We start from the raw sequence: 15,935 nt of genomic DNA on the forward strand, positions 1-15,935 counted from the left end.
TATATTAAGAAATATGAAATAAATAACGTTTGAAAGTCATTTTAGCATTTTTATTAATCTTGATTAAAGTAAAATACTTTTAATTGCTTTTCTCTGAATAAGAATAAAGTATTGCAAGGATTTTTGATTTGCCGATATTTTTTGGCATCAAATATTTGTTTGAAAAATGTGAGGTCTGCAATCTTGGTGAATGTTTCTTGAAATATGAGAGATTCCCAGGAAGTTTGAGCACCTCAACAAACCAGACTATAAAATGCTGACAACTACTTTAGAGTTTAGTTTCGAAGTTGTCTCAGTAGTTTAATGCAATGAAGCCTAACGAACTCTCCAATTCATAGTTATTATTATATAATTTTACTGAGTTAGTACTGAATTAGTCAATGAGTTATGTGCTGAGTAGCCAGTCAGTGTTGAATTATTAGTGAGTTGGTAATTGATTTCAGCTGAAGTGAATCATCAGTGCAGAGTAGCAGATGTTCGAGAAGTGAGAATAGTCATATGAAATCAACCCTTTAAAATTTTTCTTCGACTTTTTGTGCTATTATGTTTTTTTTTTTTTTTTTTTACTACTAATTACCTGCTTGTGTGCTGCCTTTATTGTAAGTGTGATGTGCTTGTGTAAGTTTCAGTTCTTTTTGTTGTCTCTGTATATCTATTAAACAAATATTGCTATATGTTATTGAATCAATTGGTACAACTACTGCATTGGACAGTTGATTTTCCACAACAAAAGTTATAGTTTCTGCAGTATTGCGATTGAATTACATAAGCATCCTACTTACATAGGATGGAAGCTGGGGAGGAATATTTGAAAAAGAAAACAGAATCGAATGATTACACTTGGAATGCCATCTGAAAATGCGAACTAGACAAAAACAATTGACAAGCAAGGCAAAAGCTAGATAAGATGACACAAAAGTGGAATTCTAATAGACAAGACAAAAGTTACAAGACTTCCGGCAGCAAATTAAAACTGCTGAAATAGAATTTAAAGCCAAAATAGAAGGTAAAATATGTGAATTAAAAAATTTATGTTAAGACAGATGTAGAGAATATTGACATCTTTTGAGGGAAATTGAAAAGAAAAGTACAGTGTTGGAAATGTTTTCAAGTGATCCTTCCCTGAATCAAAGCAAAATAACTTTTTGCCTTAACATCAAATCATTAACTTTTGATGCATAAAAATTGTCATAAAATATGTATTTAAAATTCAAATTGATGTTGTTTATGACAACAATAATTAGAGCCAATCAACTTGTCACATCTGTCCATTGATCATCAACAAAAGTCCTTCAATCAATCCTGTGGATAAACCATATGTTTTGCCAACACAATGGAAAATGTTTTTAAGTGATGCAATTACTGGAAATTAATCATGAATTCTGATAAAAGCAAAATAACAAACTTCTCAAAAAAAATAGTTACTGTTCCATCTATTTCTTATACAACTTCTCAAAAAAATAGTTACTGTTCCATGTATTTCTTATACTGGCTTTACTCTTATTACAAGCAAATCAATAAAATATCTAGGCATTGTATCTACAAAAAGCAATCAGAAAGGTGCCATTAAAAAAATCTCTGGAAAAAAAAAAACTGTTTAAAAGTAATTGCATTAATCCCTATGACTCATGTACCAAAGATCATATCAGAATATATTTTTAGTGTATTTTATAATGCATTATAATAAAAAGTTTCATAATAAGTTTACAAAAATCCAACTCAAAACATGCAACATCAAACAAATTCAAGACCCTTCGAGTTGTTCTTGCCTTCCAATTTGGACACTTAATATTCATTAAAGAAATTCTTTCTAAAAAAATTCTAAAACTCACTAAACAATTCATCAAATAATCAGCTATTAACAAAGTTTCCCCATTGCACAATTAAAATCATAAAAGTAAAATTCAAATTTTTAAAAAAAGGCATAGATTTACTTTAAAAACTGTTTTATGAACTCAAGAGTAATCCTGAATATTTACTGATGCTTTCAAAGTTTTGGCTAAATTATTCACAACTGTATTAAATTTTCAATTCTGATTTCGATTTCCCAGATAAAGCATAATCAATATCAGTTATTTCGAATCTTTTCAAAGATCAATCTTTTTATATATTCAAAATGTTTGTGGATTATTTTCTCATTGCAACAGATGTGTTAAAATAACAATCTATCATAAGCATAGGCATACAAAAGAATGCAGAATACATTATAAATCTATATTCACTGTTGAAGTATGGCCTTAAGTCAAGTGATTGTAGAATAACTATCCCAGGAACCATCTGTTGGATAATTTATCAGTTTTTTTTATCACTTAAAAATCTGTCAAGCTATTCCTCAAAAGTCATCCAAAATCGGCCAGTTGTAGTTTACAAAATAAAAACAACAACAACAATATACAAAAAGGTAATTTTCACTGGGGCATGACATTCTAATATTATGTGAAACTAAGTGACAGAACCAGTGAGATGGTATAGTATAAAGATATAACTGAATTATTCTGCACCATCTGTCAATGTCCGTTTAATACAATTAGATGGATTGTAACACTCATATACTGAGGTTTCTCCTAGTCTACAGAAGTGCTAAGCATGACACGATCATTTGGACTCCAGCAGAAATTTTTTTTTAGCGCATCACTTCAGTTGCTGTGTGATTTTTTGTTTGGATGGCCGAGTGATTTGCCTACTTCACCTGACCAGTATATCACAATTCAGTGGCAAGTTTTAAAAGCACACATCAGTTTATCTGAGAAAAGATAATCTTCAATAAAGTGGTTTCAATATTTTGAACAGCCTTTTTTATGTCATTCAAGAGAAAATATAGTTATTTTCTAAATATGGCATCCATCCCTTTTTTCTTTCATTTTTGTCACCTAGCTAATAATATACAAAGGGTATCAACTTTTGAGCATCATCGCACAATCTAGAACTGTCAGAGTAATATTCTACCTAATTATTATCTTTGCTTGATATTTTGGTAAGTGAAATTGCAAATGGTAGCAGTTTAGTTTGTTTATGTATGCAGAGGTATTTTGTTTGAACTACTTTCGATTTTAGAAAAAATTGATATTATTTATGCCATAAATATTATCAAATGTTATTTTGTAATTTAAAGCAAAGTGTGTGCATATTAGAACTGTAAATAAACTGTTAGTATTATTAGATAATAAGGTATTTTCATGGAATAATTTATTACACAAACTATTATCTAAATATTTCTGATTCTGAAATTCAAAATGGAACAACATTTGGTAGGTCATCTCTACTTTCTAGCAACTTTGGTGAAATTTCCACCAGAGTCTCACACACATAAATCCAGAAATTAAATTATACCTTACACTTCATTTATTTATTTTTCTTCCTTTTGCAGTTGAAATAAAAGCAAAAAAAGTCTAGTAAGGAGGAAATTATTTGGTACCAAGGGGAAAAAAAAAATTCTTTTATAAATTTTGTAATTTTTTTAAATAAAACTTATTGTAATTAATTTTAAAACACCGACTTTTTTACATATTAACACTCTACTACTAAACAGCATATTTTAAATATTACAGATTTGTATTATCTTTTTTTAATGTAAAACTAAATAAGAAAAAAAAGCAGAAATATTGCAAAAAAAAAAAAAAAAAAAACAACAATTCAACAATTTATTACTACAAAAAAATAAAAAAGTTTAAAGTCAAAATTTAGATTTAATTATTTTCGTTCAATCTGGAAACCGTTCTAATCACAATACTAATTTTTGTCTAATATCTTGGTTCTATTAAGGAATGATGAATTCTTATTGTCAAATAGTTTTAAAAATTAATAATATATCACTATACACAAAGGGAGGAAATGATTTAGGAACAACAAATGAATACTTACTTCTATCATTCCTTTATGCAAAAGCAGAACATCACTCACACCTTTGATACCTGGGGAACCCCGATTTCCAGGTCTGCCTTCCCTACACCAAAATGAAGATGAAAAAAAATTCTTCAAATAATGCAAAATATTATTATTCTTTGTTGAATTTAATTTGTTTTCAGCCAAATTTAGAATATGATATTTGAAATTCTTTTTCATTTGAGTATTTTAAATTAAAATAATGCAATCAGTATTAAAAAACACACTTTTCATTGCATACAAAAGAGTAAATTGTTTTAATTACCTTTTTTCACATTTTGGTTCTTAATTCAATAATTATTTAAAATTCAAGAAATTGTTTGTTTTAAATGAAGCCAATTTAATTAGCATGTAATGTTTTCCTCTAAATTTTGCCAATTTTGAAAAAGATATTTTACATATTATTAAGCAATAAATATCATTCATTTGATATGAAATTCAAAACATTTACATTGTTTTATTAATTATTTAATCACATTATTATCTTCTATTCCAAGTTATAGAAAAAAAGAACCTGCTTATAATCTATGCAGTTTGCATAAATATAAAGTTATATATTATGTTGAAGTTAAATTGCTTGGAAACTTATGTTTTTAATAGCATTATGATATCAAAGGATTTGACTCTATTAGGAAGGCCCATATAAACAAACAAAACTATTAAAATAATATAATTTTAATGTTTATCACAGCTGAGTGTTTATAATGTTTCATTGAAAGGCATCAAATCCTTCGTAATTTAAGTTCAATTAAATACAACAAAAAATTCCAATGAACCAATTTGCTAACAAAGGGGGTTAATCAATATTATTATAAAATGCTGTCTTCTTGTTCAAATCTGATATAGAGTAAAACTTATATATCTGAGAATTATATATTTGTTTAATGACATTTATGAAGGAATCTACACTTTATAATTCCAAATATAAAAAGTAAAAATTTTGGAATTTCATATACATTCCATAATTACTATATAAACGAACAATAAATGAAAGGACTGAAACAAACCAGAAAGCTAGTCTTTGTTCTAAGTCTCTCAGCAAAGAACAATGCTTCTCATATAGAGGGTCTATAATGGATAACATCTCTTCAGCAGCTTCGGACTGCACCTCTGTTTGAGCATAAAACTCCTCTCGAAATACCTAAATATGACAAAAAATTATTTGTACTAGCAAATAAAGGCATAAAAATCCAAAGGAACAAAGGCCCACTAAGATTTGTAAGGCAATTTTCTCTAATTAATTTTGAAAAATTGCGCATTAGAATGTTTATAAAACTACAAAGAATTTTGAAAATTTTTGTAATTTTATTTTAAAAATCCTTTTGTGCTTTGACAATAATTAACTTTAAAGCTGCAATATAAATGAATTAAAAAATGTGTTTAAGAAATGGTGTCAATTTATTTACTGATTAAAAAATATGTTACAAAACTTAAAAATTACTTGATACATTCCTTTAACATCTTTTAAAAACTATTAGTTACAATTAACTATTAATAAACACTTTATTCCAAGTAACAGATTGCAGTAAATTTCTTTTAAATTACACCCTAACATCAAGATGTAACTAATTTTGAAGTAAAATTAAAATACATTTGTTTAAAGAAAAACCAAAACATACAGATAGATATTTAACAAAACTTTTTATAGATATATTTTAAAAGAATTTTATAAATAGAGCAAAATATCAAATATTAAAGGTAACTTTCAAATTAACTGCATTACCACATAAATAATTTTTATGGGGGGGGATCAACTAGCTAAAGGGTGGTACATGCTAGTGGAAAACAGTTTGGGAATATTTTTTGACTTTTTAAAACAAAGCAAAAAAATAAATAATGGGATATATTTAATTTATATATAGAAGAAATGTAATTGTTTTACAAATAGAAGGCTGGATGTTAAAGGAATAATCCAACTCACATTTCTCCCAATATAAAGATATAAGAAATCTTTATGACTTACAGGGGGATGAGGCAATGATTGTTGGCAAAAATATGCAATTTTTAATTCTTAAGATTTCCTAAACATTTTATACCTATTACAAACTTAAAAAGGGAGGAAACAGATGCTGAATAAAAACAATCTTTTTCATATGCTAGAGATACATTTTTTCACATTTTTTTTTGATTGATTGAAACCACAATATGACACAGAACTACAAATTTTAGAGAGAAAATCACATACGAAATTTTATTTACTGAAGTTATTGCATTGTTGTGTTGCTGCAATTATATGTATACTAAAGAATATACCAACACAGTTAATTACTTTGATGGATTTAGTTCAAAATATTATTCACTCAGCTCTTTAAGTTTTGTAGTTATTATATTCATCTATATACGAACAGGCAGACAGATTCACTTCTTTTGAATGAAGCCATTCAAAATTTGTCGCAGAAATTTAAAAATTTGGTACAAAGATACATCATAGTATTAAAACTATTTCATATATCTAGTTCAATACACTTCTGAATTATTGAATTCACAGACAGGCAAACATTCCAAAAATATGTTTTTCAAATTCAAGGAAGTTTGAAATACCAAGATTCAACAAAATCTTAAATTCAAATTTTTTGACAATTCATGCAAAAGTAAATGCCCGCTCTTTGTACACTTCATACATGAAAAAAAAAAAAAAAAAAAAAAAGTTAGAAAGAAAGGGGAAAAGTATTTTTTTTTTAAATCCTAGGAAAAAATTAAATTACACAGACTTGCATAGTTTTTAAACCAAAACCAGGTAACATCTTATAAAATTTCAACACAAAACTATTCAGAAATTTACAGAAAGTAGTTTAAAAAAACAACAACAATCTGATGATATTTTATGAATATACTGCATGCACACAAACACAAAAAAGTAAGGAATTGCAATACAAAATTTCATCACAAGTCTTAGAGAAGATGGAAAGAAATAAAGATTTCAAAGCATACAATGTCAATAAAAATATGTTCTTTTTTAGTTATGTAAATTGTTAAACATGGAACACACACACACTAAAGTTAAAAATTTCAACAATATATTTTTAATAAGTAATACAGGGTGTGTTGTGAAAAACTGCTGCAAAAATTAAGTACATTTAAGCCCTTTTTAAGCACCTTAGCCCCCAAAATTAAGCACCTGTGCATAAGTATGCACACATAAACTGTGTATTTTCTAAGCATAGTATTTTTTCCCCTATTTTATAATAATGCATAGATTTTATTGAAAAAAAAATTTCATATTTATTTCTTGTAAAATTATGCTATTTTGAATTTGACAAAAGCATATAAATGATCATAAAAATTAAAAGAAAAAAACTTAATACCAAAAAAAAATAAGTCAACTTTTAAAAGATTAACAATAAAAATCTTTTTCAATTTTTTAAAAAATTAAAATAAAATATCAGATAGATACAACATTTCTGAAAATGTCAATAGTGATGTAGGAGCTCAGCATGACCAAATATTTTGTATTTGTTTTCAGCATGACCCAAGAATTTTATATAAGCAACAATAATTGAGATCCAACACTGCTGGGATAGAAAGAGTAAATTTCTCCCAGTGCTGACTTATTCTATTAAGTAATTTCAATTACAATCTTATAAAGCAAAGAACTAAAGCATTCATATGGCTATCATCATACAACTGGCAAGACTGCCATAAAATTGATGGTAGAACAAAGTCATGTTCTAAATAAGTTTTTAAAATTATTTTTAATAGAAAATAATAGCAGCATTTACAAATGATCAGACTAAAAAGAAAGTGTCTTATCGCCTCTTATTCAATTTCTACTATTAGTTCACACTCTCCCTATATATATATTGTTCAAATTTTCAGTCGTTAATAAAATACTTTTTATTCATCCACTCAAGTTCAAATGCACTTTTTAAAAACTTTAAGTAGATGACACCTTATGTTAATACAGTTTTTTTCCAAATATTAATTAATTAATTAAATTTGTTCAGTAATTTCAATTTGGTCACCAAAGTCATCAAGCTCTGAGATTACTGATGCAACATCCGATCATACATAATTTAAGACATATATAAATAATAAAAGAAAATAAGTAGGAATTCAATTAAAATTTTTTTTGCCACAATATTATAATTCTGTCATATGCATACACATATTTATATTAATTGTAAGTATTTAATGAAAAGTAACTAAAATAAAATTTTTTTTGTTGACCTAAGTAGGAATTGACTTAATTTTCTTTTTTTTTTTTACATATTACTTGTTTTTAAAAGTACAGTAAGTCTTTTTTGAACGTTTACGTTCCTAAAATTTAATGAAAATCTCTTTTTTTAATCTACAAACAAAAATGTTTACTTAAAAAAAATTGCAGAAGAAACGATATATATAATTTTCGAGGAAATGAAAAAGTCCTAGTTTTCATAAATAACAAAAACAAGTAAAAAAAAAAAAAAATCGTTTTTATAGTTAGAAGTTAAATGGAAATAAATCAGCCAGAGCGTCTCCCCAAAATTTTCTCGCATATTATAGAGAAATGCCTTGTGTGACATTGACGTACGTTAGGGAATATTATCACTAGGCGTGAATTAAATATTTTTAATGTTTCTATCTATAGTGTGTTGGCGAGTGTTTTGGGATAAATCTCTAGCATGCGGGTGAAAGTATTCGAAAAGCAAATTTGGGTTTTAGACGCATTCTTTCCAACTGATTAAAAGACCCAAAACTACACTTATCGTCCCAAAATTACATACCAAATTTGCTATATTTTTGAGTTGTCGCGTTTACATATTTCTGAAAGTACAGGCGGACATGTGGCGAACCCCTTGTTGGATTTGGCTCAAAATTTGATAGATGTTTATACAATAGATACTAAATCTCTGTACTAAATTTTAAGTATCTAGCTCTCTTCATTTTGTAGTTATCATGCTAACTTATATTCGAACAGTCAGACAGACAAACAGATTTCTTCTAAGCGGATGTTGCTGAAAATTTGAGCGAAATCTACACATTTGGTGTGAGGACCGCATATCAAATTTCACCCATCTCGCTCAGTGTTTCTTTGTTATCTTTGTCACAGACAGACATTTTCTGAAAATGTGTTTTCGAATTAAAGAAGGTATAAGACGTGGAGATACATTTAAATCTCGAATTTTTTGACGATTGCAATATTTTCGCTAATTTCGTATACGGAAAATTAAAAATGCCAATTGAAGCTATCTTTAAGAAAGTTTTTTTTGAAGTCAGCCCGAGACAATATATCGCATTGTCCAAAACTAATTTCTAAGAATAAAAAAATAATTAAAAATTACATTCAACCAAAATTTTTTTTATTATTCAAAAGCTATTTTTTTTTAACATTTAAAACGGTGTTAAAATAATTTTATGCCATAATATGCTTTGATGTTATGAAAACACATTAAAATTCTATTTTTTAATTAAACTTTGAATTAAATGTTTGAGAAATCCGTTCTTAGTGAGCTTCTAATGCCCAAAAATAACTTCCCAAGCTTCATGTTCCTAACTTCAATGGCTTAATGCTGGGCGTTGCTTAAGTCAAGACTTTGTATATAAAGAGAGATTTTATTGGGGGAAAATTTCTATAAGAATTTTAAAAAGAAAAAATAAATCATTATAAAATGATAAAACCTAAATCCTTACAAAAAAAAAAACTTTTACATTTTTTTTTACAAATATTTAAGTACAAGATACAGCAGTTCCTTTTTTTCTTGGTAAATTTTTTTTTTTTTTGGCAAGATTAGTCTAACAAATAAAAATGTTCAAATGAATGGGGATATTCAAAAAAATACCACGAACGATATCACGATCATTAAAAATTAAAGGCGTCAAGTCAAAATTTCATTATACTAGATTTTAAGCGATTGATTAACGCAATTAATTACAATTGAATACCTGTAGTAGGTATTTCAAGTGAAGTATGGCATAATACACATTTCGCACCACCCCTTCCAGATAATTATTCCAGTATTTTAATAAATGGCAGTGCAAATTGTTGAAGAAAAAGGGAGGGAAAAAAAACGAAAAAGGAGGGGATGCAAAAAAGAACCATCAAGCGTTATCTTAATATGTGCTGGAACCTTGGAATAATTCTTAGAATTCTTTCCTTTTGTTGGTTTTCTTTTTTGATACATCCGGTAAATAAGCCTTTATGACCATGATTTCGAATTGTCATATTCAACTTATGGCGAAACAAAACAAAACGCTTTCTTCACTTTACAAGAAAATTAAGTACTTTTTAAGGACCTTTTCAGAACATTAAACACTTATAAGGTGTTTAAAAATAGTTTTGTAATTTAAGCACTTTTCATGAAGCTACACACCCTGTAATATTCAAACAAATTAAATGATATTAATAAATAGAAATTAAATAAATTTTATAAAGAAATATTCATGCAAATTCAGTTGCAACTTAATCAGTTGAGGAGGCAACAATACCATGCCATGAAATGATGTATTTTACACCTACCTTAAAATGACCACTAATTTATATCTTTCTTCTTTAGAAAAGATGCAATACTAATATAAACAAAAGAAAATATTTCACATTTATTTATAATAAAAATTCAGTTCTAACAACTATATTGATAACACAAATATTAATTCTCAACCAATGGAATAAAAACAAATATTCCAATCTTATTCCACAAAGTAATGCCTAAAAAAATACTTTGGATTTGGCAGAACTTTTATTTTATTCTTATTACCTGAATGAAAAATTTCAGCAGTTTACTATTAATTTTAACACATACTCAAAAAAACAAAACAAAAATCCTCAAATGCATATCAATATTAAAAAAAAAAATGAAGAGTTAATACAAAAATTGATACATATTCAAAAACAATATTTTGATTAAAAAGCACACTGAAAATAAGATATACATATTTAATTACTAAAATATAATATTTTTATTTTTCTAATCATATCCTTCAATGCAAGTATAAATTATATGAGGAAATATAACAATGGGTAATTTTCAAATTAAAATGGCATTGCATATATATATATATATATATATATATATATATATATATATATATATATATATATATATATATATATATATAATCAAACATCCTTGCAAATATCCCATTATATATTGAACATACTATTTACATATTATTTATATTGTATAATTATATAAGTTTAGTGCCCTACTTTTTTTAATAATACATATAATAAAATAATCATATTGAAACTTTAAAAATTGTAAAAAGCACATCATATTTTAATATTATATAAATGTAACAACTTAAATTAAAACTGAAAAAAAAATATAATAGAATGAAAACATATACTTACAACATCAACAATTTCTAAATCTTTTCTGTATGTCCTTTCAGTCATTAAGAGTTCTTTAGCTAAGCAATATGTTTTATCAGAAAGAGACCTCTGCAAAATAATAAAAAGGAATGGAATACATGATGTTGATGGAAAACGAAAGATATGCATACAGTTCTGATATATATACATATACCAGAGGCTGCCTAGTTCAATTCTGGCATTGTTCCTCATACAATTATTAAAAAAAATTAACATACTCTTAAAGATTTTTTAATTAAAATTTTTTTTAAAGGACTGTCTATATACTGAAATAAGAACAAACTTCAGAATTCAAAACGGCTACACCTAGTTCCCACATTTCAAAACTATATCAAAAGTTGTTTGCAGAAATCAGATTTCATTAGTTGAGATCTGTTTGTTTCGAAATTGTAAACTAATAAAATTTTGATCCTCAACTGTCAAAATAAAATTTAGTATTTTCTTGAAAATAATACAGATAATGATATGAAAATATAAAACATTCAACACACTTTACATATATATTTATAAAACAAATGATAAAATGCAATATTTTTCAAAATTGAGAGTTAATTTTATTTAATAGCAGCACACCCAAATTTGAGCATAAATCAATAAACAAGGTTATTTCATGTCAGCATATAATATTTTAGTTCATTCCTACAAGTAGTTTTTTCCCCCATGGCTGTTCTGAATTTAAAACAACGTATTTAGGAGAGTGCAATCACAAACTTCATATTTTCATTTGGTGTTTAAAGGATTTTTTTTTTTGCATCAAATGCTATAATATAATAATTATATTTTTTAAAAACTTCAATTTCTATTCTGGGATAGCAAAAACAGTTAATAATCAACAGCTTAGTTATAGAAAAAATGCAACAATAATGTAGATTACAGATATGTTGAATAAATGAAGGAATATTTAGATACTGTTCGTTTCAGTATTCTGAGACGATCACTTTTCGATGATTCTATCTCACTAAGGGGAGAAATGCGGAAGGATGAGTGCATTTCTGGAATTTGTCATTCTTTGACCTCGATTTTTGCCTTATTATATATTTTTTCTGTTCAATTATTTTTTTTCACATGTACCTGAATATCATATAGTTTTTGACCGCATTTTTTAAATTCGTTCGTTGTCATTTTGACCGCGACGAATCCAAGTTAATTTTATTTTTAAATGCAAACGCCTCCTCCTTTCACCTTTCCTCTCATCACTATTTTGACGTGATGGGTTTTAGAATCCGTTGTCAAACAATAATATTCTGTGATTTGGAATTCATCTTTTGTAATATGAATACATGTCTTCAAATAATGAAATTTTTCACAATCAGTAAATATTTGTATAGAACATTAAGTTGCCAGTAAACTATTCAGAAAAACTGATTTGCATTTATCAATGAGTTGAATACATACTTTTTTCATAAAATATACATACTTTATTCATAAAATACATACCACATTTCATGTTTATTTATGAGTAGTATGCAATGATAATAGGAAAATACATATTGAAAATATTAGGATGAAATGCTCAACTTTTAGTTTAATATTAAAATTCTTAAATTAAAATTAATCAATTAAAAAATTTTTTTTATTGATAGAAAATAAAAAATTCTAAAGACTGATAGATTTAAATTTGATACATGGTATTTGATGATGCATTTTTTAAAAACTTTTAACTCTTGAGTCCAAAATTGAAAGGTTAATGAACTTAATTTTAAATTTATTTTACATTTATATTTTTGGATTAGTTCTTTATCACAATACAAACAAGTAATAAAACCTCCATGATAAAAGAAATAATTATATATTTAAAAATTAATCAATTTCATTTCATATATTTGAAAGAAGATTTAATTAGATCCCCTCACGATTACCTAAATAATTTTGAACTTCCCATATAATGATGTAGGATAATATTAATAATTTTAAAAAGAAAGGTATAAAACAGATACACTGATTATTATTTAGTTAAATATGATCATACTCTTAACTACTCTTAGGCACTCTAATTTTTTTATGAGCATGGAATAGAATTTCATATGCCACATAACTGAAAGGGTGATTATTATATGCCATTTAACTGAAAGAGTGAATAGATCATACATGAACATTATTATGGAATGCCACACATACAGAATCAAAATTTAATTCAATTCATAAATTAGCTGACATTAAGAATAGGGTTGAATATTATCCCAACAACCTGATGTTCCGTATCAGATATACAAAAGTATCAAGTACATAAATCAGATACAAACAAAAATATCAGGTAATTAGCATCAGCTTCTAAACTTGACTGATTATTTTAGTTTAGTTTGCCATGCTGCCACAGCAATGCTATGAGCATGGATAATATTTTTCTTCATCACATCGATTTCATCCCAGTTACTACTGATTTTTATCCCATGTGACAGTGCACATATCATTGAAGAATCCCAATCTTTTCCTATATTAGCAATGCCTTTCTTTTCCTCATCTCAACTACCTGCCATTCAACTAAGGGAAACTCATATTTATACCAGTATCAGCCTTTGCATAAGCAAGAACCAATATCCACTGAGTATGTCTTTATTCTGACAGGAATAGAATCTGCTACCAGCTGTATTAGGTACAATCGAACATCAGCATCAATCTGCTCTCGCCACAGCAAGAGCAAGTATGTGACAAGAAAAGAATCAGCTACAAGTGGTATTAGTACAACTGAGTAGCAGAATTAATCTTAACCTGATATAAAACTAATACAAACAAACTCTAATCAAGAACACATAAGTTATTGAATTTTAAAACTCTGGGACATTGGGAATTACATGAAAAATTTATTATAAAATTTCGACTATACTAATATGAAACAAGTTAAATATATATAAAAATCTAGCAATTCTACCATTGATGACACAAACAAGTTTGGTTTAGTTTAGTTATATTAATGCACCACTAGGATTTTTGGAGGCTTGTAATTCTAAATCACGGTCAGATGATGAGGATGGCACCTAAGCTAATACCCTTTCTCAAAAGGACTGCACCATACCAACAGAAAGAATTTGGTAACGATGGATTTAACATGCATCAGATTAGGTATCAAAGGTCAGGACAAAGATCAGGTCCTTTGGTGGAATCAGGTATCAAAACCGAGATCCTACTATAATGATATAAAGATTCAAAGTTCTAAGTTACAGATTGTTTGTTCTTTATTTAAAATATCATATTAATCTGAGATTCTTACTTTTTTATTAGCAAGTCTAACAGCATATGGACTGCTGACATAAAAAGTTGATGATCCAAAATTCTGTTGTACATCATGTAGCACATTATAACTCTCATCAACATTCTTTACATGATTATCATCTAAGTAATTTGAATCAATATTTTTCTGATGATCTTCAAAGCTTGTATCGGCAGAGAGGCGACTAATAGAATTAGTGCTCAATGTCCTATTTGGAATGTATTCAATGGAAGCACAAGTTTTTAGTTGTGACAAATTCTCTTGATTATAAATGCTTTCAACTTCAGGTTGAAATGAGTCAGTATTGAAAGAAGGAGATTTATTTGAATGATTCAAGACGTTATTGATCTGTGTCTTAAAATTGGTTCCATTCTGCTGAATCAACTGTGATGTAGGCTTATTGTTATTCTTTTCAGTTTGATGGTCTGGAATGTCTTGACCATCATCATCTAAAAAAAGAGAATGAAATACACAATAATTAAAATGAATGAAGCCAATTTTTCACTAATAGATCTTAAAATGATGATTCAAAGAAACACTACATGTGATTAACTTCAAAAAAGAAGGGGAAAAAAACTGGCAATGAAGACAAAATAAGACAGATTATTATATTTAAATGCTAAGTACATTTAAACACAATTTAACAGTAACAATTCATATAAACAAACTTACCATGACTCCAAGATTGAAGCATTAAAAAACAAAAACAAAGTAGAGACATTTAAAGCAAACACACACACAAAAAAAGCAAAAGTATTTGAAAATCAGGTGCATTATAATTACATAACATGTAATTTAAACTGAAAAAGGATTTAAAATATTAAAGAAACAAAAAATAAATAAAATAGAAACTCAAGATAAAATCATTTAAATAAATTTTACTTATAAGTTGCTTTTAGATTAAAGTATCATTCTCACTGCTAAATAGTTGATGTAATAATCATAGTTTTTCAGGACAGAAAACACAATTCTATATAAATGATAAAATTATGAGGCTTTACTTAAAACATTTTTTACTTGAACAATGTTATTAATCCAATGCATATGTATCCTTAATATCTGCCCCCCCCCCAATAGTGCTAATAGTTTGTTGGAGTAATTATTTCTTATAGTCATTTTAAGTACTGAAATGTGAATCAATGAACATACATTTTCTTGAAACTTATTAATAAAATGCTAGTAAAGTTTTTTTTCCAAAATATTTTGGCATGCAAGGTAAAAAAAAAACTTAAAGTATATTTAAAAAATTCCACATAATAAATAAAAATTCCTTTAAAGCAATGCATTGCACTTTATAATAGTAAAAAAATGAAGTATGTGTTTTGGTTGACTTCCTTTAGACCAATTGCTTTCAAAATTTGATACAAATATAATTCTGTTGTTAATACACAATAATTTTTATCTTACTTGTGACATTTTTGAGTAAAGCATTTGAATACTCAAGAATAGAAAGACCATAAATGGTGAACCAGTTGAAGAATTTGGTTACAAATGTATAACAAACTGCAATGCTACGAATGCTAAAGCTCAAATCAATTTTAGTGTTATTATTTT

General features: G+C 26.9%; 1 protein-coding gene across 2 annotated transcripts in view; it reads right to left on the reverse strand.

Annotated features, from left to right (window-relative positions):
- The window catches only part of LOC129965509 (FERM, ARHGEF and pleckstrin domain-containing protein 1-like), a 66,070-nt gene that overhangs the window by 15,867 nt on the left and 34,268 nt on the right, over nt 1–15,935 (reverse strand). For both annotated transcript variants that reach the window (XM_056079474.1, XM_056079473.1), the window contains exons 12-15: nt 14,382–14,830; nt 11,153–11,242; nt 4,890–5,023; nt 3,862–3,943 (exon numbers count right to left, since the gene is read on the reverse strand). In XM_056079474.1, coding sequence (XP_055935449.1) covers nt 3,862–3,943; nt 4,890–5,023; nt 11,153–11,242; nt 14,382–14,830 — 755 coding nt within the window. The remainder of the gene's footprint in view (nt 1–3,861; nt 3,944–4,889; nt 5,024–11,152; nt 11,243–14,381; nt 14,831–15,935) is intronic.

The sequence above is a fragment of the Argiope bruennichi genome, chromosome 4 (genome assembly GCF_947563725.1).
Source record: "Argiope bruennichi chromosome 4, qqArgBrue1.1, whole genome shotgun sequence".
In the NCBI taxonomy this organism is placed as follows: domain Eukaryota; kingdom Metazoa; phylum Arthropoda; class Arachnida; order Araneae; family Araneidae; genus Argiope; species Argiope bruennichi.